Source organism: Accipiter gentilis, chromosome 1 (genome assembly GCF_929443795.1).
Source record: "Accipiter gentilis chromosome 1, bAccGen1.1, whole genome shotgun sequence".
In the NCBI taxonomy this organism is placed as follows: domain Eukaryota; kingdom Metazoa; phylum Chordata; class Aves; order Accipitriformes; family Accipitridae; genus Astur; species Astur gentilis.
This window is the reverse complement of record NC_064880.1, coordinates 7,427,485-7,455,473: the sequence shown is the minus strand read 5'-3', so window position 1 is coordinate 7,455,473 and position 27,989 is coordinate 7,427,485. Positions and strand designations below refer to the sequence as shown.

The window sequence follows — 27,989 nt, the reverse complement described above, 5'->3', positions numbered from 1 at the left end:
ACAAAAGCAGTCTGAAGCTGTGCCTGCCGCCTTCGGGATTTCTTCTGCCCTTCCTGCCCCCCCAAGCCCAGCTGCGGGCTGGCAGGAGTGGGTGAAGTTGCTCCAACCCCCCCATCCCCTTCCTCCTCCTTCTCCTCTTCCTCCTCCTCTCTCCTCTTCCAGGAAAGGTAAGAAAAGCAGCGGCTACTCTCCAGTTGCTCCTGCACCTTTTTAGCAGGCTGGGCTGTGTGTGCTCTGCAGGGGGGTGTGTGTGTGTGTGTGTATGTGTGTGCGGGCTGTTACTTCCCAAGGCTGTGCACAATCTCAGCACAAAGCCGGTCTGTGAAAAGATCCCTGTCATAATATTTCTGCAGGCACAAGCCCACACTTTGCAAGCTGCTGCTTCCCTGCCTTGCCTTTTCCCAGCTGGATGGTGAGCCCCTGAGCATCCCTCCCCTCCCCAAAATTGTACAGACATTAATAGTGACTGTCTTCGTCTCCCTGCAGGCAGGGGACGGGGAAAGCAAAGGAGGCTGGCTGGGGGGGGATGGTGCTGGGGGTGATGGGCTTTTGCTCTCCTGGGCAGCCAGGTGGGGTATCCCAGCTGTGGACACACTGGTTTGGGGGAAGGGAGGACTGACCTTGGCAGGGTGAGGGGAGACTCTGCTCCCCCCGCTAAGGGCCAAAGCACCAAGGACCTGGCTCGCATTTGCCACACTTGGCTGGGGCAGGGCAGGACAGGGGTGGATGGAGAAGTGCTGTGCTGCTCCTGGATGCCCTGTGTGTCTCCTTGGCTCTGGGTGTATCCCAAGGCTGGCTGCCTGGCAATTTTAGCCCAGCCGAAGGGTGCCTGGGCTAAAACCTCCCTCGCTGGCTCAGCCCCGAGATCTTCCACACACTGGTGCAGCTGTGAGCCCAGCGAGGCAGGGGTTAACTAAACCTGTATCAGAAATGCAGTCTGCACAGGGACGTGATTGACAGCTCTAGAAACAGGACTTGGGACATGAATCGTGGTCCTTGAGACCCAGCTTTGGGGCAAGACTGATGGCCCAAGAGACCTGCCAGGGGTATGATTGACAGTCCCTGAAATCTGGCTCTGCTGGGGCTGTCAATCACATCTCAACCTGGTGCTGCATCACCCTGGGAAGGGGGACCCCAGTTGCTTTCTCTGGGTGCCCTTCTTGGCTGGGTGCTGGCAGGAGCCATGTGCTCCCCCGAACTTCCCCCGCTCTCCATATCCGAGGCCTCGGGGTGCCCACTGGGGCAGCACCAGCTGGCTCCTAAAGGGCTGTGTGCCTCTGGCCAGAAATCTTTGTCACCGCTTTGGCAGCGGGGTACCATGTTGTCACCCTTCAGCAGACCTGCAGCGGCTCTGGGGTGAAGCACAGCGGCTGTTTTGCTGGTTTTCCTGGCAGGTGAGATATCCTGCACTTCCAGTTTGAGGTGAGGGAAGGCTGGAGATGGGAGAATGGCTCCTGGAGCTTTTCATTAGAGGTTCCCACAGGTCTGCCATGGTGGATCCACATCTCTTCCTGGAGGTGCTGCTGTTAATCAGCAAAGCCTCTCCCCCCTGCCCTGTGCAGGGGCTACGACAAGGGAGGGCTGTGTGTGCCATTTCGTACACTGTTTGTTCCTATTGCTTCCTAGAAATGTTTTGGGGGGTTGATCCCAGTCCCCTGGCAAGGTTTCAGCCTCGTGCTTTGGGGGACAGTGGCTGGAGGGGTCCTGCATGTTTTAGGTGTGACCTGCAGCTGATGCGGGTCAGGCAGGGATCCCCCTGCAACGTGCCCGTGGCTGCTCCCCGAGCCATACTGCCCCTGCAAAACCAGGGGAAATACCAAAGTGTGGCTCTACTTGAGAGCCCCGAAAGTTTGGGCAGCACAGGGCTTCTCCTTCTTGGTTTTGCAAACAGGTGGGAGTTTGCTTCCCCGTGGCAGTGGCCCAGCAGCTCCCAGGGTTGTGGTGCAGCGAGGGAGGTCTGTCCAGGGCTGTACATCTGTACATCTCTGCAAGGCACACCGGCTGTAATCATCCTGACAAGCCACTGGATGTCAGTGTTGATTGATACAGATGAAGTGGAAGGCCTATTTTACACAGCTGCAGAAAAAACGTCACCCTCCTAGCAGTGTGGGTATGACCTAGGCCTGGCTTGGACCTGGAGGTGAGATTTCCAAGGGAACCCATTTGGGGCTGGCAAGAGGTTACAGCAGGGCGGTGCAGCGATTCAGCAGCCCACAAATGCATCTGTCGCAACGCATGACACCAGGGCTGGTCTTCACACAGCTGCGTTCTTTTCTTGGGGGGCAAAAGCAGCCGGGGCTGCCTCTGGACATCTGCCCTTCAGGCACCAGGGCCAGGTGTGGATGTGCTGCAGTCAGCATGTGGTTTTATCCCAGCTGCCAAGTGCTGGTTTGGTTCTTACTGGTGTGTTGTTGGCTGTGGGTGCCAGGGACCCTGTGGTGGTGGCACTGCCGGGACCCCAGCCTGCTTCTGGGAGTTGAGCCCTGTGCAGAAGCCAGGCTGTGTGCTCAGAGTTTGCTGTGTTCTTCTATTCAATGCATGAAAATACACCTTAGAAAAGCATTATTCTGCCTCTGTCTTTACTACACGTGCTCAAAAGCCAGATTTTTTGAGGGCACATCAGTGCTTAGAGATGCAGGTAGGCACCCAGGCAGCTCTGAGCAGCCATCCAGGCATCGCACCCCCTTTTCAGGCACATAAACACCCTTTTCAACCCAGTCCTTTAAAATCCAGCCCTAAGCCTCACCAGTGTGTTGGGGCAGGCGCCTGCAGCCAGGTGGAGTGGCTGGTGCAGGCTCTGGGCGAGCCTGTGCGTCGCAGTGCCGTCTGCGCTCCAAATCAAAAGCCCTGCGCACTCTGGACGTCATGGGGACCATCCGCAGACGTCAGTGCAGCATCAGTGCCTTGCCTGTAAATCGTGCACAGAAATTGGCCAGGGGTATAACCTGGAGTGGGGTGAGCACATTACCAGCATCGCTCCCTCCTCCGTGGCCATGAAGAGGAGCAGACTGTCAAGGAAAAGAACATTTACAAAGCAAGGAGGGGGGTGGGGAGGAAGGGAAATACGGTAGCATCCTGGTGCACCAGGTCCTGAGTATGGCTGGCCAAGGGATGATTTCTGTCTCCAGCTCTGAGCTGCTCCCTGACTGATGGGATTATGGGTGTGGGGTGTTTTAGGTGATGCAGCAAGCTGGCTGAAGGTATTTACCAATAGTTTCCACTTCTCCCAGGATGCCAAACGCAGCGTGAGGCCGTGGGTCGGGAGGCATCTGCCCGGGTCTGTGTGTTGGCCCCACGCTTGCTGTGTGCAGGAGGCAGGGCACATTTCGTGACAGTGAAGGGACGTGCTGGATGCAGGGATGCCCTGTATGGGAGTGATGCTGGGGGTAATTTTTGGGATGTGGGATCCTGCCAGCTCCCATCCTGAGGGTCCAGCCCCACGACTTTGATGGAGATGGACTGCAGGTCCTGGAGCAGCAAAGGCAGCATGGGGAGCAGCTGGGGGGGACCAGTGTTGGGCTTCTGGCAGGGCAGAGGAAAGAAATGCCAGCTCTCCTACTGCTTTCCCCCACACCAGCCTTCCCGCTCTCCCCTTTCCATCCTGCAGTCACTTGATGGCGTTGGTGACACGATCTGTGCGGAGCAGCCCCTGGGCTGTGCTGGCAGGAGCCTGCTGTCTCCCAACCCCATCCAAAGGGCTTTCGTGGGGGAAGCAGCCAGGAAGAGCCCTCCGAGCCCTCTCTGTCCTTGGGGGGCAGTTTTTGCAGCTGGCATAGCAGGCAGGGCTGGCGCAGGGCTCCTCTGAGCCACGCTGGAGCTACAGGATGGGTGCAACTCTCCTGGCTTGCTTTGTACAGGACATGGCACGGGGCTCTGCGTCCCACCAAGGGCCCCTTAACACTTGTGCTGGCCTGGGTGATGCAGAAATCCCTGCTGGCAGAGCAGCTCCCATGGGAGGCATGTCCTCAGTCTCCTGTGGGTGCAGGAGAAGTGAAGGACTTGGATCTCAACCATGGCTCTGCTCTAAGTCTCTGCAGCCAAGAGAGCTGCCAGGCTGAAGCCACGCTCCTGGAGCCGGAGTTCACCTCTCTGGCAACCCTCTAATGAATTCCCGTTGTGCCTAGCATTTTCCCCATGTTATTTCTTGCTTGCTTTCTTCCCCAAGGCAAAATAATACCCCCTCCTTCTTCCCCCGCCTGGTATTTAATCACTTCCTGATATCTTGATGGCCTCTGCCACATCTCAGCAGCAGGAGGACCTTCATTATCTCTCCCTGTAGCAGGTAAACTCTTGCCAGCTTCTGACTTTACAAGCCCTGTTAGCACGGCTTGGAGCATCTCGGGGTGTGGTGGCCTCCCCTGAGCTCATGGAGGACTCCCGTGCCGGAGCAGCCGAGCTGGACATGCTCCTGCAACTCCTGACCATGCAGGGCTGCATCCCCCAACCTCCGTGGGCAGCTCCTGGCGCAAGCAGCCTTTGCGGTGGAAGGAGAGGAGAATTAAATCGGGAACAGCCAAGGTTGTTGGCTGGGATTTGGGAGCGTGCCTTGAGCTTATTGCTCTCCATCACCTTCTCCACTACTGTTTTATTTGCTCGGGTGCCCTGGCTACTCTCCCCCATCCCAGCCCGCCCTGCTTGCTCTCCCATTTTCCTCTCTCAATGCCGTTTTCCTGCCCGAGTGCTCGGCGAGCTTGTGGCCTTGATGTCTGCCGTTTGCATTTTCTATGGTATTTGCGTATAAAGGTGGTTTTAATAACGCAGGACTGCTAGGAAATGAGAAACTGATGTATTTCACTGCTGCTGGCTCCTCCTGGGCCTTGTAAATCATTGCATAAAGCATTGCAGAACCAGCCAGGGAGAACTGCTGCCTAGCAACTTCTCCCGATGCCCCAGGGGAGCTGGATGTGGCCCGAGAGCTACCTGAAAGGTCTCCTTTGAAACCCTCCGTCTTGGGGGAGATGAGCTGGAACAGAGGAAAACCTGCTGGGGAAAAGGGTTGAAATGTAATTGGCAGAAGTAGCCACTTTGCATCTGAATGTGTCCCCGAAGCAAAGGGGAGGGATGAGTCAGCCTTTGCAGAAAGGATCTGGAGATGGGAGGCAGCAGAGCCATGCCACCTCCCCCTGAGGACGGGCAAGGGCGTGGGAGGGCAAGGAGGATGCCTGGCTCTGCTTGCCTGCTTTTCCTTCCCACAGGCTAAAGGAAAACTCTCAGGATCATGGTCTTATCCTAGAGAAACTTGTCAGTTTGGAGAATAATGAGAAGCAGGAGGGCCAAAAAAAAAAAAGGTTAACGCGTTCTGCCCAGATTCAAGCAGTAGGTGGGTGTGGGAGCTGGTGAGATGCGTGATCCACCACGGCCGTGTCGATATCTGGGGTTGCCTGTCCCCAGCCAGGCAGGTTTAATCTGAACCTCCTCCCTTGCGCCGGCAGGGATTTGGGGCAAGTGTTTGCCTTGCATCTTCCCACCAGTGGAGCCGTCAAACCCAGGTCACATCCCACCCTGGGTCAGTTGCCTTTCTGTCCTCAGGGCTGCAGAACCCAAAATGAGGTGGCAGGGGCACACAAGTGTTTTGGGCACTTGGGGCTCCTCATTCATTCTTGCCCTTCCACCTCTCTCTAGCTCACTGCGGGTGACCCCACCATCACCAACAAACCCCCGGGAAGATGCCAGGGCTGATTAACCAGACGACCTGCTCCCCACTCCCCCTCACCGCGTCAGAGGTGACATCATGCGTCAGTGGCTATGCTTTCGGGATGACAGCCTTGCTCACCTACCGCAACTCAGAAGCCCAGGCTTTTGAAGGCAAGTTTCAAGGGGTGAAGCTCCCAGTGCAAGAGCTACTGCGGGAGCTTTAGAGCCAGGGATATCATAGCGCTGGGTTTCTGTGTGTGCCTTAAATCTTTTGATGCTTGCGGGAAGAGTAACCAAGTGTATTGTGTTCTCAATTGTACACTTCGTGGTCCAAGGCTACAAATTTTTAAGCGTGAAGAATCCCAGGATCATGCAGGGAAGTGCCAAGAGGGAGCTGCCCTGCTGCGGTCCTGGCTGGTGGGTCTGGGCAAGTGCTTGGTGTTGCTAAAAAACCTTCTGGCTGGCAGGTCTCTTTGTCTACCCCTTGGATGAGTGCACCACCGTCATTGGGTTCGAGGCGGCCGTGTCCCAGCGTGCCGTGACTGTGCAGATCAAAGACAAAGCCAAGATAGATGACACGTATTTCGACAGCTGCAGCCTCCCTGATGGAAGAGCTCGTGACGGAAGCGGTGAGGGGTTTGGGGGAGGTTTAGTGAAGGTGGGGAAGAAAAGCAGGGGAAGAGGAATGGGGAGGTGGTGGCTGTCATATGCCATGGCATCAAGGGGGCTCCTTTTGAAAGGTTGAGCCTTGGGTTGTGGTGCTCATGTCCCTGCAGCATCTGCCAAAAGTGGCAGTCTCATCTGTTTTGGAAAGCATTGTTGCTTCTGGACAGATGAAGGAGTAGTGTAGAGGACTGGGGCTCGGGCTTTTTAGAGAAATGCTGATGTGTGCAGCGAGGGCTGGTTTGAGTATTTGATGGAGGGCTGGGGTGGTCGCGGGAGGCCCGGGGAGAAGTGTTTTCCACAGTTGTGACACTGTGTCTCCCTGGTGTGGTCCTGTCTCTATGCAGGAAGGATCATGATGGATGAGGACTTGGAGAGGATTGTTTTTGTGGCTAACCTGGGCATGATTCCTCCCCTGGAAAGTGTTTCCATCTTTATCAGCACCTCTTCTGAGCTGCAGACACTGCCCAGCGGAGCCGTGAGGGTCCTTCTGCCAGCTGTGTGTGTCCCCAGGGTCCCCCAGCCCAGCCCGGAGAATGCCAACAGCCTTTCCAGCCACCAGCTCCGAACGTATGAACAACCACAGGATGGGCTCTGGCTGGGACTGATCTGGGGGGATGCAGGACTGGCAGAGCAGAAGCCTGCTGTTGCTGTGGGAGGCTGGAGAGCTGCTGCAGGCTTTACCTCCAGCAGATCTGCAGTTCCTGAGGGGATATAACACATGCACAGTGTTAATTGGGGTTCACCTCACTGACAGGGACAAGCACTACTGTGGATCGGGGAGCCTGGAGCAAGGGAGCAGGTTCTGCCTGGCTCAGCTGCTGGAGAGCGAGGCCATCAACCCCTTTGAGTACGAGTTCAGCTTCCATCTGGAGATCCGGGGGCCGTGCTTGCTGGCAGGTAGGAGTGCCAGGCTGATTTATCACCACCTCAAGGCAACATCCATGCTCTTCTTCCTTCTCTGCCTCCCGAATATGGGGTCTGTTTTGGCAAGTTAACTGTGCCGGGGTGGATTTACCAGTACAGTGCTGGCATTAACGTGGCGGGGTTGATATGGCAGAGGCATCGTGTAGTCCACTTGGTTCCTGTCCTCTGCCAGCTTCCCTTGCTGTCTCCTCTCCCTCGTCTTCCCTGTCCTCAGTTCCCTAACCGTACCTTGGTTTCCATGGGCAGGTGTCGAGAGCCCTACGCACGAGATCCGAGCAGACGCCGACCCCTCCGCTCGCTCCGCCAAGAGCATCGTGATCACACTGGCCAATAAACACACCTTCGACAGACCCGTGGAGATCCTAATCCATCCAAGTGGTATGTGGGCTCTGCTTCCTCTTTGCTGGTCTTGTCCCTTCCTGGGATCCTCCTCCATAGTGCTGGAGACAGCCAGATTATCTCTGGTTTTGCAAATATTGTCAGGGGTTAGGCTTCCTAGGAGATAATCCCGGACCCTCTCAAGGTTGTCCATGCTGCCCAAGCTCAGACATATTGCTCTTGTTTCACAGCCAAGGGTGCCTGCAGCTCTGCCAAACCTGAAGTTTAGCTAAGGCTGTTCTTCACTCGATTCTCTGCATTTCCAGAGCCCCACATGCCTCATGTCTTAATGGAAGAAGGTGATATGACACCTGCAGAGTATGAACGACACCTGAAGGGGAAGAATGATTTCATTAAAGGCACTAAGAAAGACCCCAGTGCTGAGAAAAAGGTGAGAACCAAAAGCTGCAGGCGTTAGCTGAGGCTTTCCTTGGGACTGGAGCTGTGCAAGTAAATGATTGCTTGCTTGCTTGCAGTACCAGATATTACACTGGCCCAATAAGCTCTGCAGCATCCTCCCTTGGAGAGGGGCTTATGTGGAGGAAGAGGGAAAAATTCTGCTGTGGTTCTGATAAACCGACTGAGGAAGAAGCTCTGAGATGGTTATTGTGTGTATAATTAGTACTAGTCTAGCATAGCATAATTAGATAGGTACATTGTTATAGCACTAAGGGTATTATAATTATTGCAATGACATAGAATAAAATATTCTTTTAATTGCTTAGTAAATGTTTACCATTTCTGGATAGCTGTCAGAGAGAAATAAGTGATTTTGCTTGGAATAATGAGCTGAACTAAAGACAAGGTAGGAGAAACTTCCCTTTGTTCTGCTGATCAGCAAATAGAAAAATATCTGCTCTGGGATTTGTGCCTCATCTTTCAGTAATTCTGAAGCAATGAGTGACAGCCTAGCGCTTCTGAGCTGCCACATCAGTGTGTCTGAGATCAGTGGAGTGGAGTGGTCAGAGCCCTCTGAATTTCCAGGGTGGGTGTCTTCACCTGAGGCACACATCACACTTGTGTAACCACTGCCCCCGGCTTACTGTGTCAGCTCCCTGTTTTACACGCACCGGTGTTCTCGTTTGTGACTGGGGATGCTCATTTCCCCTTAAACTCATTCTGCATGTGTCTGAGCCTGGGCCCCCGCTTGGCAGATGTCCCAAACCTGCTGCAGAGGTGCCTCCCTGTGCTGCCGTGATTTCTCCTTTCACCGGAGACACATCAAACCTCTTCTCATTCCTTTTGCCCTTCGCTTTCTCTTGCAGTGCGATGCAGGGATCAGGACTGCACTTGCTCGCACGGCAGGCATCTCCTCTAATTGCGTTCAGCGTGCGGCAGGTGGAACGAAATGAAACTCCCACGCTATGGTTCAGATGGCTCTCTAATTATTTCTGTGTCTTTAGCACGTCAAATTATCTAGGGGGGGATCATTCTGGAGCCGTTTCCCTGCAGGAAACCCACCTCTTTGCCCCAGGAGGACTGGGAAGCAACTGCACGGAGAAGGGCAAAAAGCAGAGAAAATGCCCTGAATATCTGGGGTAGATGATGGGCTAGAATTGCTGCTTCTCAGAGCATGACACTGGGCACCTCTTGGCTGGAATTAAATTAGCTCAGAAATTTCAGCAGTAAATGATAATTAATTCTCCTCCCTCAGTTTGTTATGCAAAAGCCTTGGATGGTTGTCTGCTAGCAGGGTGGTGAGGACGAATGCACACTGGAATCAACTCTCGGTCGACAAGATCTGATTAGTTTACTGTAATTGGATAATGGGTGAAGGGGAATGGAGGGAAGGTGGGGAGAAGAGATGGAGCAAATCAGATGCTTGCTTTTCTGGCTGGCCTGTAGCAGCAGCTCTGAGGCTGTTTACTGAAGGCTTGCCTGTAAAATTCGCTCTGAAGTCAGTGGGAAATCAAGGTTATGGGCTCATCCCGATGACACAGGGATTTTATGTCTTGGGTCCCCAAGAGCATCCCAGGGAGTGCTGTGGGTAGGTCTGGGGCCATGATTCGGTCCTTGGACAGAGAGGCAGCAAGGATCCCTGTAGTGTGAAATTTGATAAACATCTGTGCTGGGAAAGATGTTAAACAAAATAATGGCATATGCCTGGAGGAAAATGGGGATGGAAAAAGCCCTTTGATATCGCAGCGACTGATTAATTTATACTCCAAAGCGTGAGAGTGAGATGCAGGAGGACGAGCAAGAGTTGGGGTGACAGTGAGGCACTTGTTCCTGTGAACGGGAACTGTCTTTTCACAGGGGTCAGAGAAGCAGCACTCAGGCAGCACAGTCGAAAGCGAAGCTCATGTGTACGTGTTCATCTACGGGGACTCTTGAATTTAGTGAGTTACGTAAAATCAAGGTTGGTCGTTAGCTTGTAGATCTAGGAATATGACTCATGGCTGGAGAAAACAAGCCTGGTTATTTGGGGTCTGGTTTACTTCTGGTGAAACCAGCAAGAAACAGCAGCCTTTGAAAGAGGAAAAAAAAGGCAAACAAAGCCCCTGAGGACCAAGCTGCTTATTGTGGAGCATGTTTCCGCACTGCAGACCCAGGGATGAAAGGCCACGGGCCGTGCTGATGTGAGGTCCCAGAGCTCCCTCGAAAGCAGCGATGCGCTGATTGACTGCAGCTGAGACTGTGAACCCGGGACTGCTTTATACACACATGACAGCAGATTATAAACCCATCGCAAGAGGTTTTTTCCAGTTTAATTTTATCACATTTTTAATGAAGATCGGTACTTGAAATAGAATGAGGGGAAAATGCAGAGAGCCATTAGAGCTATGTGCAGTACAGAGACATATATCATGCGGGTTCCTATCGAACGATGTCCTGAGTGACCGGTTCGGCTTTGCAAAGCGTTTCAATCTGTACAAAGAAAAATGATAAAAGACATAGGCAGAAAAAACAGCAAACCAGAGGTGGCAGGAATGAATCGAAGTGGTGAATACAGCGTGCTGAGGGCTATATCTCGCACTTCATTATTGAGTGACCATGGACAAAAACTCCAGTGTGCCTTGGTGGGATACTAAACTGCACTAATGAACCAGGTTTTCAGGAGGGATCTAATGAAATGTTTGGACAATCAGGTTTGCAAGGTGCTGTGTAGGGCTAGATCTTTTAATTTCTTCTCCAGGCTCTCGTACGAGCATGCAGCCGCTCCATGTGTGCTGGGGTCCCTGATTTAGGCTTTTTGCCAGCATTTGTCCCCCAGGCAAAGTGTGACCATGGCTGGGAGGAAGCAGGAATCCCATTCACCCGCAGAGCAGCTCCACAGGGGATACGGACAGAACAACCTGTGGCGCAGCCTGAGCTCAGGTGTTGTCACCGCTGAGGCCAGAACTAGCCGATCCCTGCCCACAAAAGGCCACGCACTTACATCTTCGGGCACGCAGCCCTGCTCTGATTCCCTTCAAAGTGAAAAGGGGGCAGAAAAATCAACCTCTTGATCTCTCTCCTTCTTTCTTGCAGACGGAAATCATCAGGAAGCGACTGAACAAGGACATCCCCCACCACCCCGTCGTCATGCTCAACTTCTGCCCTGACTTGAGGACCATCCAGCCAGACCTCCGGAAAGCCCAAGGAGAGTTTATCTTCCTCATAGACCGCAGCAGAAGCATGAGCGGCGTGAATATCAACCGCGTCAAGGTACCACGCAGGAGGGAAGGTGCCTGCGTGCCAATGAGGGATGAATATTAGAGAGCGGTGGGGGTTGCTGAGCGCTGATGAGTGTTCATTATGAGGGGATGGGGGGTAATTATATGCTGTAGCTTTAGTCATCTCAACCGTGTGGCTTGTTAGGTACCTGCAGCGAAGCTGACTCTCTCCGGTTCTGTTCCTCTCCCTCTTCTTCCTATCAGCACATCAAATGCAAAGATGTTTTCTCTCCCCCTCTTGCTGGTGTGCATGTCTTGTGCATCCCTTCTCCAGTTCTCCCTGTCTCCAGGAGGGCTTGGGGCAATCGCTGCCTAGGGGGGAAGCTTCCAGGGAGCTCCAAGGGAAGCTTCAGGGCGATGTGCTGACATGCTGAGCATGACGTTTTGCTGACAGGTGCCTCTGTGCACCCGCAGAAGTCATTTGAACACGATGCATCCCTTTTTCAAAGACAAATGAACACCAGCAGTCTGCTGGAGCATTATGGGCAGTGTGCTGAGACCGCTGGATAAAAAAGGGGCCATAGAAGAGCCTTGTCGTCATATTTCGTAGGTCTGAGGTTCCCTGTCAGGTATGCCTCTTACCCAGCTACAGGTTGGCCCATGAGAGCCGGGCTTGGCTTTGTGCCACTGCCTGAAGGATCCGGAGAGGTTCCTGCCCTGTGCCTGCTGGGGACCACTCTGTCCATCAAAGGGAAAATCACTCTGGTAACTATTTAATTACCGTTAATCCCTGCCTAACGTGCTTTGGAGGCCAGGTTGGTGTCCAATGCCTGCCAGCTGGCAGGTCGCAGTGAGAAGCTGTAGTCTCTGGCAAAAGCTCTTTTGGAAAGTTTCTGTCTTGATTTTTGGGGCCAGGTAAGCCCCAATAGCCTGATGAAAATCACATCCTCCCAAGCGGGGCATGGGTCTGCACTGCCCCATGCATCTTTGTTGAGGACAGTGAGGGAATTGCAGAGGCAGGCTTCATCTGAGGGGTTTGGTTGCATTTGGATGTCTGAGAGATTCACCGAGCTGGTGTGTCCCCAGGTGTCCTGCTCACACCCTTTTCTAACACAAGTGCCACCAGATTTGGACCCAAACGCTCCCCTGGGTATGGCTGCACCCCCTTCTGCAGGACTCGCTGCCCAGGGCGAGCAACGAGGAGCATCATCGAACAGTTTGGGTTGGAAGTCACCTTCAAAGGTCATCTAGTCCAACCCCCCCTGCAGGGAGCAGGGACATCTTCAACTAGGTCAGGTTGCTCAGAGCACCATCCAACCTGACCTTGAATGTTTCCAGGGATGGGGCATTGACCACCTCTCTGGGCAACCTGCGCCAGGGTTTCACCACCCTCATTGTAAAAAATTTCTTCCTTATATCTGGTCTAAATCTGCACTCTTTTAGTTTAAAACCATTACCCCTTGTCCTATTGCAACAGGCCCTGCTAAAATGTCTGTCCCCATCTTTCTTATAAGCCCCCTTTAAGTACTGAAAGGCTGCAAGAAGGTCCCCCGGAGCCTTCTCTCCTCCAGGCTGAACAACCCCAACTCTCTCAGCCTTTCCCCACAGCAGAGACGCTCCATCCCTCTGAATCATTTTTGTGTCCCTCCTCTGGACCCACTCCAACAGATCCGTGCCTCTCCTGTGCTGAGGACCCCAGAGCTGGATGCAGGACTCCAGGGGGGTCTTACTAGAGTGGAGTAGAGGGGGAGCATCCCCTCCCTCGACTTGCTGGCCATGCTGCTCTGGATGCAGCCCAGGATACAGTTGGCTTTTTGGGCTGCGCATTGCTGGCTCATTTCCAGCTTTTCATCCACTGGTACCTCTGAGTTCTTCTCTGCAGGGCTGCTCTCCATCCCTTCATCCCCCAGCCTGCGCTGATACCAGGGATTGCCCCAACCCACGTGCAGGACCTTGCACTTGGCCTTGTTGAACCTCATGAGGTTCACAGTGGCCCACTTCTCGAGCTTGTCCATCTTTTAGCCCATCTCCTTACCCATCTGTCTCCAGTTTCCATGGGAACTGCTGGAGGACAGCCACCTCCGGCAACAAGGATTGGGATGCCGGGAAGCTCATGGATGGCTGCAACAGGTCCCATGGGACAGGGAGGCTGTCCCCTGACCCTGCATCCACCAAAGGGGCCAGGATATCCCCGAGGTTGTACCCCCTTCCCTCAGCACGTTTTGGAGCCTGGGAATCAGGAGGCATCTCTGCCCCAAGCCGGATTTTTGCTTTCTGACTCACAGTGTGGCCAGGTTTAGGTACCGCAGTCTCTGCAGCCTCAGTGGAGGCTGGTTTGTCCTATGGGGATGGGGACCCTGCAGGGACAGAGATGTTGTCCAAGAGGTCCTGAACTGCAGGTGGGCTGTAAAAAACAGGAAAAAGGCTGTTCACCTTCTGGAAAAATAATTCGGGGGAGATATCGGAGATTTCGGAGGAGATACCTCAAGGCAGAAAACCACTGTCTCTCTTTTGAGTCCCCCATCCTTGTTTATGACTTGCAAATATCAGGGTCAGGGGCTGTTCTTAGTGTGTTTGGGTGGGTTACGCTTGATGGAGGCATTCGCAATCGTCCTCGGCTTGCTGGGTGAGCGGCGTGGCAGGGCTTGGACGCGCGCAGTGAGGAAAGCTGAGCTGCAGGGCGGTGGTGCTGGCAGAGATGCAAACGGGGAGGGGATGGTCCGGTGCGGGCTGGCTGCGTGCAGCCGGGAGGACGCGGTTCGCTGCCGAGCAGGAGGGCACTCGGCCAAAGTGGCTGGGGTGGAAAGTTCAGGGGTTTAAATTTCCTGCAGCTGGTTCCTTTCCCGGCTTGTTGCAGCCGGGGAGAAGAGCCAGGCCTGTGACGGTGCCTGCATTGGGTGGGCTCGCTGGCAAAACTAGGCTAATAACTTCTCTGGAGGCAAACATCTCTTCTTATTGACTTGCCGTACAGATATTGAGTGCAACAGGATCAAGATCAATATTTACCACAAGAAGCAATAAATCTTTCTGCTTGCTGAAACAGAAAGCAAGCATCGGTTGCCCACTTTGGGAAGTGCTTTAGCAGAAATATTTGGAAATTTGGGGGGTTTTTTTCCTTGTAATTAGTTCCAAGATGGGATGTCAGCGTTGAGATTTGGAAGAGCCGGCATCCCAGGAGCCATCTGGGAAGCAGAAGTATAAATATATTCTCGTAGGTTTGAGATAACAGCTTGGTTTAAAGTACTCTAGAGCCCGTTAAAGGGCAGCCTTGTTCTCGTACATTATTTTGCTGATTTGCAGTGCTCTGGCTCTGCCTCGCTGCTGAGTCTTACAGGGGTCAGGAACTGGACTGGCCTGCCACCCATCTCCCTGCGGCCGTTCCCAGGCGGGGGTTTTCTCTGCGCGCAGCTCCAGCACCCACCCTCTGCGGTTACTCGGTCTTTGCCACTGCATATGACAAAGCAAGGAGGCTGCTCTTCCTCGTTTGACCTTGGCAGCTCTTCTCTTGGGGCTGGCTCTAGGGTTTCTGCTGCCCTAGGCAGACTGGCAGGAGTCTGCCTTTATCAGCATATAAACCGAAAGAACCAAGCCGCTCCTGAACACTGTCAGCGCTATGCTTGAAATTGGCCTCCCTCTCCTGCCACACTAATTGCTCCTGCTGCCCCTGCAAGCTCAGGAGCAACTTGGGTAGCTCTTGGCCAGCTGCTGCTAACACAAGCTCTGTCCTGGAGTTGTCCACGGCCTCACAAGTCCCAGACAATTTAAATTGCTCTTCCCTTATGTAAAGACTAGGAATAGGCAAGTTAGATAACCACCTCTGGTAAAGAAAATAGCTTAAAACTGTCTCTCCCAGTTATTTTAATTGATGCCAGCTATGAATACAAGAGAATTGGGGATGGGGGAGGCTTTTCTTTCCTTTTGTGTAACTTTAAGCTGTTTGTTTATTTTCTGCAAGTTTGGACATTGAAATGCATTGCATGTCGCACTTCTCAATTTCACACTCTGCTTCTCACCCACTAGCTCCATGCTGCAGTACCGTATTGCAAGCACAAATTTAATCAGTTAAAAACAAACAGAAAGATTTGTTCAGCTCTTTTTTTTTTTTTTTTTTTTTTTTGAAGGCTCCCCATTTTCCTCACTGCTGTGGGACCCAAATATCATTAAGGGACTTTGGAAAGAGCAGAGTAATATGCAGTGCTTTCTCGGTGCAGTGCATGTGAAAGAAGCAGTTGTTTTATTATCAAATGCACTCAGCCAAATGCAGGTGGGAATAAGGTGTGATGGCAAGGTAGGGTCTGAGCAGAGCTTTTCCTGCTGAAGCTGGGGCAGCCAGGGAGACACCCGATGTGCCTGATGTCTGCTTGCTTTCCACCCCCCAGGATGCTCTGTTGGTCATTCTCAAGAGCCTGATGCCAACGTGCCTCTTCAACGTCATTGGGTTTGGATCCACCTTCAAGACCCTCTTTCCTGCCAGTCAGACTTACTGTGAGGTGGGTGAAGGGGGAGCCACATTTCCTTGGTGCTCAGAGGGCTCTGGTGTGGAGGCTGATGATTCTGCTGCTCCTTTGGGCAGGAGAGCCTGGCCATTGCCTGCGAGAGCATCAAGAGGATCCGGGCCGATATGGGTGGCACCAATATCTTATCGCCTTTGAAGTGGGTCATTCGGCAGCCCATCCACAGGGGCCATCCGCGACTGCTTTTTCTGCTGACGAACGGGGCCATCAGCAACACGGGGAAGGTCCTGGAGCTGCTGCGAAACCACTCCTGCTCCACCAGGTACAGAGGGCAGCAGGGCTTGCCACAGCAGGGGCGAAAGCTTGGTATGGTAGGGGACGTGCTTCTCCTTGAACACGGCTCCATCTCACAGACATCCCCGCTTCAGAGACAGAGGCAGGAGAGATTGCTGGTATGAGCCATGGGAGAACCTCAAAGGGTTTGGAACAGATCCCAGAAGTTCAGATGCTTTTTAAACAATCAAAAGGAGGATAATTGGGCTGACAACTTCACAGGCTCTCGTCTGATGCTTCCTGCTAGGAGAGATTGACACACGAACAATCTTCCTTGCTGTTTTTTTTTATTTTTTTAAAGCACATCTGGGTCTGGCCCCAGCTGCTTCCAGGATGGGGCTGTGCAGAATTGAATATGCTGAAAGAGAGCAATGTAAAAAGCAGCTAATTTGTGCATCGAGCTCCCAGCCTGGCTCCCCAGCCCTGATGACAGGCTGGTCTGGTTTCTCCTCTGCCTCTTTAAGGGGCATGAAACATAAGAAAAATATAAGAAAACCTTAGTCCTCTTCCATCCCTCAGACTTCAGGGCTTATCAGGGAAGCTGCTCTGCGTTTTTTTTACTATATGGAGGTCTAACTGCCTAACAGCCGTGTAGGACAACCCATCCCTCACTCTTATAGAGGCATGGTGGTGGGCTAAATGCAAGCAGAATTAGAGCATGGTCTCGAGTGACCCTGGAAGGCAGTGCCCAGCGCACTGCCGAGTTGTGTGTGTGGCCTCTGTCTCAAAAGAAGATCAGAGCCTTGTTTAAGAGGGGTGTGAGCCTGACCTGAGATTTGCAGCCAGCCGAGGATTAAAAACCTCTAAGAGAAAAGCCCCTTGTGCAGATGCAGTTTGCTGTTTAAAGGTGATTTCTTCCTCAGCTATCCATTGCCCTGGTCGAATGCCGTATCCCACCCATACCCATCCCTCCTGGCTTCCTATCGCATCCGTCCCCACTGGGCACTGGTCACTCCTGCCCTCCCTGCCCAGGCTCCAGCTGGACTCTGGGTTTGCAGCCTTCAGCCAAAACCAAATCCTGACTCATTGAGCTGGGAGTCAGGGGAGAAGCCTCGCCTGGCTGCTTCCTCCTTCCTTGAGAAAACATTTATTTTCATTTTGAGCAGAGATAATGACTGGATCTTTAGTGCTATTGACCACAGACACTCAGCAGGGAAAAGAGCTGAACTGGCAGCAAAGCAGCTTGTTTGTGTTTCCAGAGGAGGCACAGGCTTGGGGTCCTGCTGGGAAGTCCCTGAGCATCGCAGCTGAAAGCTGCTCTTCAGGGAAGGGATTTGAGGTCTGCTGAGCAGAGAGGGATGCCTGTTCCTGACCCTTCTGCCAGCCACCTAAAAGAGGAGCTGGTTTATTTTCCTCCGGACATGCTGGACAACTGCATAGCAGTGGGATAAAGCTGGGCAGGTGTCTTCTGCCTGCAGGGAGTGGGTGTGCTGCATGAGTCTGGGTGTGGGATGGCTTGTCCCCCGGATCCTGACGCTCCCTGTCCCTTTGCAGGTGCTACAGCTTCGGCATCGGGCCAAACGCCTGCAGGAGACTGGTTCGGGGTTTAGCTGCTGTGTCCAGGGGCATCGCCGAGTTCCTGGCGGAGGGTGAGAGGCTGCAGCCCAAGGTATGGCTGCCTGCTTCCAGGAGACTGCCTTGTAAGGCTCTAACGATGCTCCGGTTCAGCGAGAGGGAGGCCACGGCTCACTAGCAGGTCTTATTCCCCATCCTGGTGCTGCCTTTCCAACTCCCACTCAGCAGCAGGTGGGCGAGCGGGAAGGGATGAAAGAGCATCTTCATCTCCGGCTGTCAGAGGGAGTGGGAGGGTGTGTTTACCCTCTGCATGGGGATGGGGAGAAGCGATAGCCGCGATACAGCAGCTTTGGCTTCAAAGGTAGCTGCTGCCTCAGACACCGGCAAGGGCAGAGGAACCGGCATCAAAGCAGCCAATTAGTTTTGAAGTCAGGCTCAGCCTTGGCGTTGCTCAGGCGAGAAGTACCCAGGGTTTGAGGGAGAGGAATACGCTGTGATAGCTTTGCCTATTAAGCCAACTTTAAAGCAAAGGGGGAAGCTTCTTCATTTCCACTCTCCCCATGAAGATCGAGTAAACCGATGGGCCTCAAATACACCGTAAGAATGGCTCTGTCCCCTGGTGAAAGCACGGTCATCCGCTAGATGACTAAACCCACAGAGAATTGGGTCTTTAGCTCCTAAATATCTCTGAAAAGCTGGCTCCCACGTTCTTGATCTCAAAAGAAGGAGTTCAGCAGTCCACCCCTCTGCAGGAACCTGGAGCACACAAAAACCTCTCTAAGACAGAACGGCATCAGCATTTCTGATGTAAATTAAAAGCAAAGACAGCGAAGGGAGGGTTGGTTTTTTTTTTAGAGAGCTATTAATAAAGAGCTTTGCGGGCTGTGCAGCTTGGTGCCTTCAGCAGTCTGAGGCATCAATTAATGGCCTTATAAAACACAGCCTGGTGTGTCTTCCTGAGCCTGTGAAAAAGCAGTGAACAATAGAGAACATTTGAGCTGTTCTGCATCTAAATCTGGTGTTCGCTTGCCCTGGTGTGCAGGGAAGCTCTTGTAGATGGCTCCCTGGTAGGTTTGTCCACAAGATATTCACGGATATTGGTCTTCTCCACATGTGTAATTGGCAGACCATTGCTGATCTTCAGCAGTGGCTTGTGCCAGCAAGGACCTGTACCGAAAATAGCAGTGCTGTCAGTTGGTGCGTGAGTGTCGGGGCTTGGGGCTCGGACAAATGAAGGTCAACAGCTTCTCCTGGGTGCTGGGGGGGAGCAGGGGATGCTGCCTCACACCACAGCAAGATACCTTTGGCCACAAGCTCCCACCTTGCTCTGAGCTGGCAACACGTGGTGTGAGATCAGCCCTGTGCTTTATCAGTATCTGCTCTGCTGCCCTTGGTATAACCGTGCCAAGGGGCTGGGGGTGCTGGGATGGGTGTCAGAGCAGTCTAAGAGGGAGCAGGATCCTATCTAAGGTCAGGAGAGGGTAGGAATCAGCCAATGGATTTGTTCGGGGAAATTTTCCCCTTCCCTGCAACACACAACAAGGGCACCACGGCATGCACAACATCCAGTTGCTGTATTACCGCTCTCCTTTGCTTTCTGCCTCAGATGATCAAGTCACTGAAGAAGGCAATGGCACCGGTCCTGAGTGACGTGACCGTGGAGTGGGTCTTTCCTGAGAGCACCGAGGTCTTGGTTTCCCCCATCAGCACCAGTTGCCTCTTCCCTGGTGACCGCCTGGTCAGCTACGGCATCATCTGTGACACCTCACCCTACGTCTCTAACCCCAGATCTGTGAGTCCAGGCTGCGCTGGCTCGTGGGGCCACCCAGGAGCAGGAGTGTTGATGTGCACATGCACAAGAGGGCATCTCAGCAATTTGTGCATGGTCAGGAGGTGTCTCTTGCTTTCTTGCTCTGTCCTCAAGGGAAATGGTGGGTGAAACATCGGGGAGAAATAAGAGCTCAGTGGATAAGGCCGCTGGTGCACAAGCAGTGGTTCTTCTCGGCAGGGAGGTGGCTGGTGGATGCTGCGGTAGGACCTATTCCCTCTCTCTGCTTTCTCCCAGGACAAGAGGCGGCGTTACAGCATGATGCGTTCCCAGGAGTCGGGCAGCTCTGTTTTCTTTCACTCCCAGGAGGAGGGAGCAGGCATGGAGAGCTGGAACCACTCCAGAGACTCGGAGGGCTGCTGCCCTGCCGAGCGTGCCCCCGATCACCTGGTGGTGGGCAGAGATCCTGGGGGAGAATCAGACACAGACACCGGTCAGATTTTCCTCTGTACAAGCATGGGTGTGATGCCCCTGTCTTTCTAATCAAGCTTCTGTCACTGCTCTGCCAATTTGCTTGTCTGACAAATAAGTGTCTCTGGCTGTATCTCTGCAAAGAGCCGGAGGGGTTTGCAGGAGGGATGACAGATCTCCTGAGGTTTGAGCGAGTCTATTTGGTTTGGATGTTTTATCCAAACCTGTCAGGAAATCAAGCAAAGCCCTGGAGAACTGGCTTCCCCGGAGATTTTCAAAGCAGCTTTAGCTTTGGCCACATAATTATTTACAAGCTTCCCAAGCTGCCCTTGGGTGTGCAGAGGAGAAGAGTGAGCAAATGAGTAGGCCAGCTAGACTGTCCCTGCACCTGCAAAGCAGTCGCTTCCCTGCAAGCCTGACTTTGCAGTTTGAGGTCAGGAGAGGAGGGGAACAGATCCAAAGCCCTGTCCCCAGGGTGTCACCCCTCACCATCACAGTTAGGCTGGGTGCTTGTGTCAGCAACATGTGGCATAAAGCGGCTGGTTGCACCCCAGAGCTGGTTGCATTTCCATGCAACAAGGAGACCTCTGTTACTCACGGGATGTTCTTCCCTTATATTCGGAGATGAACTGTGCTGCTCATCCCCTCAATCTTGTCAAAAGCTATGAGAAATCATGCCTTTCCAAATGAAATTTTACTCTTGCTCTGACAGGAAAATGTCTGCGCTAATGAAATTTCATTAGTAAACCCTTTGTCTTCTCCAGGGAGGTTTGGGGAAACGCAGTCAGGCTTTTTCTGGCTGAAAACTGCTCAGATAAAACCTCCCCAATCTGCTGTCCTGACTTCCCCAGGAGTTTTGAGTGAAGGCTCTTATTTCCTTTTGTGGTTTAGTTGCTTTGCTTAAAACCTTGCGGGGCTGAGCGTGGCCCCCTCAGGGGTGGGCTGCCCACTGCCCACTGGGACCCAGGGGTGGATGGTGCTAGCTGGTCCCACTCCGGAGTGGAGCTGATCCTCTCTCCCACCATGCAGGAACAGATGTGAAGGCTTCCTCCAGGAGACGGGCGTACAGCACCACCCAAATCGCCGATCACGAGCCTTGCAAGAAGGTGCCCACGGCCAGCGATCCCGGGACTGCCCTGGTGAAGAACCCCCTTCGGAAAACCCACCTGCAGGACCTACAGCAGGTCAGCCCCGAGCCCTGGCAGGTGGATTTCCAGGTATGTCACCCCCAGAGAGGCTTTGCCTGCAGGCAGAGGCCAGCGTGCAGCAGCAGAAAAATCTCGGATATGTAAGGGAAAGAGCCTGGTTCACACTAGTCCTGAGATATAGATATAGATGATATAGATAGATATAGATATAGATATAGATATAGATATAGATATAGATATGCACGCCCATGCTTTGTGCTGCAGCACATCACAAACATGTAGGAACCAAGCCAAGCAGGGGGCAGGGTGCGTCCTGATATCCCATAGCAGTGCCTCCCCATGGGAGCCCACCTTTTCTTTGCTAAATGCCTCTCCCTTTCCTCTGTGCTTCACCTTACTGCTCATCTGATCCCCAGGCTGCTGCTTCCTTCTTATTTCCCCAGAGTTTGGCCATTCGATGCAAACTCACTGTAGGGCTGTGGCACATCTGTGCCCTGCAGGGGAAAAGGAAGTCAGTCCCGAAGCAGATTCACTACAGCCCGTATGCAGTGTCAGGCTGAGACCTGGACCTGTATGATGATACATCTGCTGAACAGCGTTATGTCCCCTGGCTGCAGCAGATAGCAGGTGAAATTTGGGAAGGCTTTGCAACTGATCTGCAGAAGGGTGGGGATAGTTTTCTCCCATCCTTGGCATCGCCAGGATGCTCTGCTCTGAAATCAGCATCTGCAGGGCTGGGAGGACCGGCAGCACTTTTGTTCCCATGGAAACTCAGAGTGGGATGTCTGAGGCTTTCGTTTCTCTTCTACTGAGGGTTAGAGATTGGCTGGGTAAAGGGGGGCTGGGGGTTAGATGAGGGGGCGAAGGGGAAGAAGGGCCAGTGCTCCGTAGGGAGGAATGAGACCTCTGCCCTTCAGCTGCAGCAGGGAGGGTGGTGAAGAGCATCGCTTGACGAAGGGCGAGCAGTCGTAGGTTCTAGGCGTACCGGTGACCTTGCCTGCATTGCGAAGGTCCACAGAGCATCCTCCTGCCCACAGGATGCTCAGCATGAAGGCAGGGATGGAAACGACTCCCTTCTGGAGGGCAGTAAATGGTTAACAGCATGCAGCCTGGTCTTAATTAATTGCAGCCTGGTTTTGCTATCCCTCCTGCTGCCAGGGCTCCCAGCAGCTCTCCCAGCTCCCAGTCTGGCTGCCAGGGCTTGACATTTTCAGGGGTGTGAACATGAGTCCTCAGCTCGTCTCTGCACGCACGCCGTGCTGGGAAGGAAAGGTCAGCACTTGCAATGGGCAGCTTAAACACCCAGCTCCATTCCCAGCTGGCTTCCTCTGGCTGGGAGGAAAGCTCAGGCAGGAGAAAGAGCAGGTTTTGAATGAAAAGGTTCTGGCAAGGGTTTCTGTGGCCGGCATGCTTTTAAATATCTCAATCCTAGCTTGGTAAGTAGCTCCTGGAGCTGCCTGTCTCCCATTTTTGCTGGTGCTTTCATAGAGCATCCAAAGTTCAGTGGTGATGGAGGCCACGTTCTTGCCTGCTGCCTGGAGAAAGTATCTTTCCATCCATCACTGCGATCTACCGCTTTTTACCATCTCTGCCCCTTGCTGGTGTTGCGCTAGGAAGATAGAGAGACTGTCAGTTTTAGGGGGACCTTCCACAGCCCTGGGGACATGGATAGAAACAGCCAGAGCTTCGTGTCTCTGCTAGCTGCAGAGCGGGACGTCCTTGCGGGATGTGGCACCGGAGATGCTGGAGGGGGAAATCATGTCTCCTGAAAGTGGAGAAACAGTCTCGTAAGGAAAGAGAAAAGATAAAAATTCCCTTCTGCCCATCCCCTGCGCCTCTCTCCTTTCGTTACTAAGCAACTGGTCCTTGATCTTTCTGTCTCTCTTCTTTCCTTTGGTTCCCAAGTGAAGTCATTAAAATGTCTGGAGGGATGAAACTCATATTTCACCTTCTGCATGTCTGGGGAAGGAGCCCCTGGGGCCAGGGTCCCTTGGGGACACCCGGCAGGTCTGATGGAGCGCTCTGTCTGGGTACAGATCCCAGCCAGGGCTGAGCAGAGAGGCAGCTGCGTGTTTGCACGATTGCATCTCACGCTGGGATCGGGCAGGGAGCAGACGGGATCAGAAGGACCAGAGCAGGGCCGTGCCATCGGCTGCAGCCAGCTCCAGCCCTAACGTTTGCTCTGCTCTCAGCCCTTCACAGCCAGCTCGCTTGCCTCTGCCACAAAGATCCGTGGCGCAGGTGCCCGGCGGCCATCCCTGCTCCACCGGAGCTGCATGTCCGTCTGTCGCGACGCCGACTCCCCGCCAGTGCCGGATGGGCTGCAGCAGGTGGCTCCGGGAAGGGGCTTGGGACCACGCGATGCCAGCGTGAGCCTGCGGTCTTCGTCAGACAGCCGGAGCCCTGGGGATCTGGGTAACTGGGGAGAGAGGGAGGCACAGCCAGCCTCACCTGGCCGTGCTGGGGTTTCGGTGGCATTGCATTGTACTCTGTGCCACCATGTGAAAATGAGGAAGTATTAATTGTGGCTTCTCTGTGGCTGCGGGCTAATTCAGCTCCCACAGATGTGATTAATTACCTGCCTCTTCCCTCTGTGCAGAGTCTGCCCAGCATCCTTCCTTCACATTTGAAACGGAGACCTCCTCCGACTGGGAGCCCCAGGACTTCGACTTCAGCGCTGCCTGCAGCTCCCCACGCTCCCCCAGGACCCTCTGCAAGGCGGTGGTGAAGGGGCTTAGGAGCAATGAGCCCGTGCAGTGGGAAATCACCTTTGATATCTGCCCTCTCTTCCGAGAGCGGGAGAGCCAGGTGGATGGTGACACAGACCTGTGGAGTGAGACCTTCCACCATCTGGCAGCCAAGTCGGTCATCCGGGACTTTGAGCAGCTTGCCGAGAAGGAATGTGAAATCGAGCACGGTAATGTGCAGCTCCCAGCCAGCCTGCAAGCTGGCTGCGGGCAGACCCTGCCCTGCCTCGGGGTGGGCTTTCCAGCAGCTTCAGCAGCCTCTCAAGTTAATACAAGGGCAGGCAGTGGTGAAATATTAGGGAATGTCTCACATAGTTCCCAAATGACAGCCCCTTCCAGCTGCCTTGCGCTTTTCTTCTGCTTCTGCAGCCTCACTGCACATTAACGTGCTTGAGTTCATGCTCCTTCCTGCTCCTCTGCTTCACACGTTGGGTGACAGTGATTATTTTTAAGGAGTTAGTCACCTGGAGCTAGGAGGTGGCATCAAACTCAGAGGGTCCAACAGCAGCCACACATCACTGCTCTGGGCTGCACATGTCCCTAGGTCCTGTCAAACTTCTCTCTGAAGTGCATCTGTGCATGTAAAATAAGAGCAGAAGAAGCAGTAGGCAGAGTTTAGAGGGACACAGTCCCTGCTGGGCATGGAGCCCAAGCATGGAGGTGGGTCTGGGAGCTGGGTCTTGAAGGGTGGATGGAGCCCACAGGGCACATGGACTCCAACCCCAGTGTCTCTCATGTGGCAGGGTCCGGGCGGCGGTACCAGGTCAACGCTGTCCACACCAGCAAGGCCTGCAACGTCATCAGCAAGTACACGGCGTTCATGCCGGTGGACCTGAGCACCAGCGCCTACCTGCCCGCTGCTGTCGAGTACACCCACACGGGTAATGTGGGGCTGGTGGAGGGGTGAAACATTGTCCTGGGAGGGAGGGTGTTACCTGAGAAACCTTGCTCAGAGCAAACCCTGTGAAGCCACAGCTCAACCCGACACCAGACCTATGTACCCAAAGCTATGGCTGAGCCTAACAGCACGCCTGCCGCTCTTGGTGGCAAGAACCTCTTCCCCATGGCCAGGCAAAAGGTCTGCTCTTAGGTCTGGATGCTCAGAGATGACCAAGCTTATCAGTCTGTGAGTTTTGTTGCCGTCATTTGTGTGCCAGTCCCTCTCTAACGCTGGCAATTCCCTTCTCTCGTGTCAAGGGGCAGCATCCAAGCAAGGCAGCCAGAGGAGCCTGAGCTCGGGAAATAGGAGGCATCGTGGCTTTTCCCCTGGACGTCCCCAGTCAGCTTGTGGCCAGAATGGAGACGATGGATTTTACGGCATGAGTAAGATTCCCTGGGGTTTTGTCTCCTTCCTGGTGTTACAGATCTCAGTGGTTTAGTGGTTTATGAAGGGACGTCTTCTCTGGTCTTTTTTTCTTCTGCCTTCCTCTTTGAATATGGTGCTCATCAGACACATGTCTGGCTGGAGTCCATCTTCTTAAATGGGGAAGAAGCTGCAATTTCCCCTGAAACTCCCAAATCACAGGCAGTGGCTGCTGACAATGCTTGGAAGTTAATTGGCAGCCGTAACGCAGATAACATGAGGGATGAAACCGGGTGTAATTAGAGGCAAGGGGATGCGAGACTCTTGCTTGTCACCAAATCCTCCGCTAATGAAGATGAGTTGGACTGGACCTTGTCTGGCATTGTCAGATCTGCAGCTGAATCAAAATCGCCCCCGATCAGGCTCATTAACCTGATAATGCTGCGGAGAGGGAGAGCGGCCATGCTGCAGCCCGGCGCGATGGTGATTTCAGCTGGGTGGCATTGCTGATGCGGTTCCTCCATTGCAGATGCAGAGGAGAGCAGCCTGTCGCCCTGCAGCACCCCTTCCTCCTCTGGCTGGGAGCGCTGCGGCCTCCCCGAAGGTAGGGAAAAGAGCTGACGGTACTTGCCAGGGTGCAGGTGCATTGAGTCCGTGATTTGGGCTCTTCACCAAATACTTCTGCTGACTTTTGGGGGTTTTTATAAAACCTTATGACCTAAAATTAGGCCTCTGAGCACCAGACCTGACTCTGTCCGGGGTGCAAAGGACAGAGCCTGATGGGGCCTTTGCTATAGATTTCCCCCAGGTTCATTTTTGAGAGATGTGGGAATTTCATTATCCACGTAGGAGAAATGAGGCAAGGGGAGAGGAAGGATTTTACCAAAGACTCAGCAGCAGAACAAGCCACCCCATGTCCCAGCGTGTAGACTCTGCTCCCTTTCGCTCTCCTGTAGCACCTCGTTTTACCCCCAGCTTTGTGTTTCTTCCCAGGGCCATTACAGAGCCTGTCTGCTTCCTCTGCACAAGCCCAAAAATCCATCGAGAGCCTCTTTGCTGCTAGGTATGGGCCAGCTCGACCTTCCTCTGACCTTAGCAGATGTCTTGCACCTCCATGGGTCCGATGCAAACACAAGCAAGGGGAAGTGAAGGGACACCCCAGGGTTAGCGTCCGGAGCCGGGACCGAGCCTGATGCCAGTGTCTGGGGACCAGGGATGGCTTTTGGAGGGGAGGGTGGGCGTCAGGAGGGGCACGGAGGTGATGGACACCTTTTTGTCCTCCTGCAGGCTAACCCTCAATAAAACCAGGCTGCTGGTTCGAGCCGCCAAAGGGTTCATGAGTAAATCTCCGAGCAGAGTGAGCGAAGCCAGCTCCGAGGGCGACAACGAGAACATGGACTACCTTCCCCTGGTAAGCAGCTCATTCCCAGGTCTTGCTGGGGTTGCACAATCACTGCAGGGAGGAGGTCACAGAGGGCAGGAGGATCCCTCTGGATCCTGCCTCTTCCTGTCTCTGATGGCCATGTCTGATGGTCTGCTCAGAGATGGAGAGCTGCTCCATCCATGCATGCCTTTTTCCTGAACTTCCCAGAAGCGGTTGGTATCTCACAGCTTCTCTATGTGCCCACCGTTCCTTGCAGGCATCTCTGCAGCTGGCCTGCGGTGCCTTTCTCATGAACTCGGCCTTCTGCGATGCCGTCAACATCCCCATGGAGAAGCTGAAGTGGACATCTCCATTTGCCTGCCACCGCCTGGCCCTCAGCCCCTCCAGCTCCTACAGCAGCAAGAAGACCAGTCCCTCCAGGGAGCACAAGAGCCTTGGCTCCGATCGGCAGCTCCTGGTTCCCAGTGGGCACGGGAAGAGTCCCACCACCAGAGACGTCGTCCTGGGTGCCGTGCCGGAGGGACCCGGCAGCCACGCGGAGGATGCCGGCCGCCTTCGCCACTTCTCGGGCAGCGCGGTGGAAAGCATCTCCAAAGCCCTGAAAGCCGAGAAGGAACTCTCTCCGCCAGCCATCACCATCCGCCGCTTCTCCTCCCCGGAGAGCACACCGGCCTCGGCCGAGTGGCAAGCTGACAGCGGCCGGGGCTCGGAGACGGATGGCTCCGAGGTTCAGGCGTTGCTCTGTGACATCGAGTTGCAGGAGCAGACGGAGCCGGAGGGGATGCTGTGGGCCACGGCAGTGGCCCTGGCCTGGCTGGAGCACAGCTCGGCTTCCTACTTCATTGAGTGGGAGCTGGTGGCTGCCAAGGCCAGCCTGTGGCTGAGCGAACAGGACTTCCCAGAGGGATACAGCCTGGCCACGGTGAAAGCTGCAGCCCAGCAGCTCTTTGTCCTGCTCCGGCACTGGGATGAAAACCTGGAGTTCAACCTGCTGTGCTACAACCCAAGCAGTGTGTAAAGAGGATGAAGAGAGGGGCTTGGGCAGCTTACTGAGGGCGCAGGAGCAGGGACCAATCCTCAAGGAAACACCTCCAAGGAGCTCAGTTCCTCCTCTGCAGGGACAATGCGTGTTTATTAGAGCGAGCCCTGCAAACAGAAGCAGCCCGGGCAAAATCCTGTGCTCAGCGGTTGGTATTTTGCCCTGGGAAGGTACCTACCAGCTGCCCACCATAGGATGCTATTTATTTTTAACTGCTGCAGCACCTCCAGCTACAACAGTTCCTTCTGATCCTGGTTTCTTCTGGTTCTCAGCCCTGTTCCCACAGCAGGTCTCCCTAATGCCTGCTCGACTTGCCCTGTCCTCGCTTGGCTGCCTCTTTCCAGCCCCAAATTGCTGCCAAGCCCCTGCTGCAGTCCCCCAGCCCCGAGTCGCTGTTCTCCTGAGGCTGCTCTCTGGCTTCTGCCATCTCAGATGTCTTTTGCCAAAGCTGAACGTCCAACAGCATACTCATCTCATGAATCAAAGGAAATCCAGGCTGGGACTGACCATCTGAAGAGCAATCCTGCTGTCACGGCCAGGAGGATGCTGCCTTGCCTCGAGCCCAGCAATGCGCCAACAAGCCAGGCCAGTCGGCAGCTGGGACCGAATCCCATCACATCCACATGGTG

The 27,989-nt window shown here is 54.0% G+C and overlaps 1 protein-coding gene across 1 annotated transcript; it reads left to right on the top strand.

Moving 5' to 3' along the window:
* The first annotated feature begins 78 nt into the window (after positions 1 to 78).
* VWA5B1 (von Willebrand factor A domain containing 5B1) lies at positions 79 to 27,384 on the top strand. Its single transcript, XM_049835423.1, has 22 exons — positions 79 to 167; positions 5,623 to 5,805; positions 6,102 to 6,263; positions 6,645 to 6,867; positions 7,055 to 7,197; positions 7,471 to 7,602; positions 7,869 to 7,993; positions 11,074 to 11,250; positions 15,578 to 15,688; positions 15,772 to 15,974; positions 17,480 to 17,594; positions 19,107 to 19,292; positions 19,566 to 19,761; positions 20,769 to 20,956; positions 23,080 to 23,302; positions 23,487 to 23,804; positions 24,378 to 24,515; positions 24,832 to 24,957; positions 25,467 to 25,541; positions 25,931 to 26,000; positions 26,225 to 26,348; positions 26,578 to 27,384. Exons 2-22 carry the CDS (start codon positions 5,667 to 5,669, stop codon positions 27,337 to 27,339), a joined length of 3,936 nt encoding a protein of 1,311 aa, XP_049691380.1. The 5' UTR covers positions 79 to 167; positions 5,623 to 5,666; the 3' UTR covers positions 27,340 to 27,384.
* The last annotated feature ends 605 nt before the right edge of the window (positions 27,385 to 27,989 follow it).

What these genes read in the sequence shown, in the direction of transcription:
- VWA5B1 (XM_049835423.1), top strand. Translation starts at nt 5,667, where the DNA reads ATGCCAGGGCTGATTAACCAGACGACCTGCTCCCCACTCCCCCTCACC. An exon ending in CGATGGATTTTACGGCATGA is followed by an intron (nt 24,958 to 25,466) that starts GTAAGATTCCCT and finishes CCTCCATTGCAG; the next exon opens with ATGCAGAGGAGAGCAGCCTG. An exon ending in GCGCTGCGGCCTCCCCGAAG is followed by an intron (nt 25,542 to 25,930) that starts GTAGGGAAAAGA and finishes GTTTCTTCCCAG; the next exon opens with GGCCATTACAGAGCCTGTCT.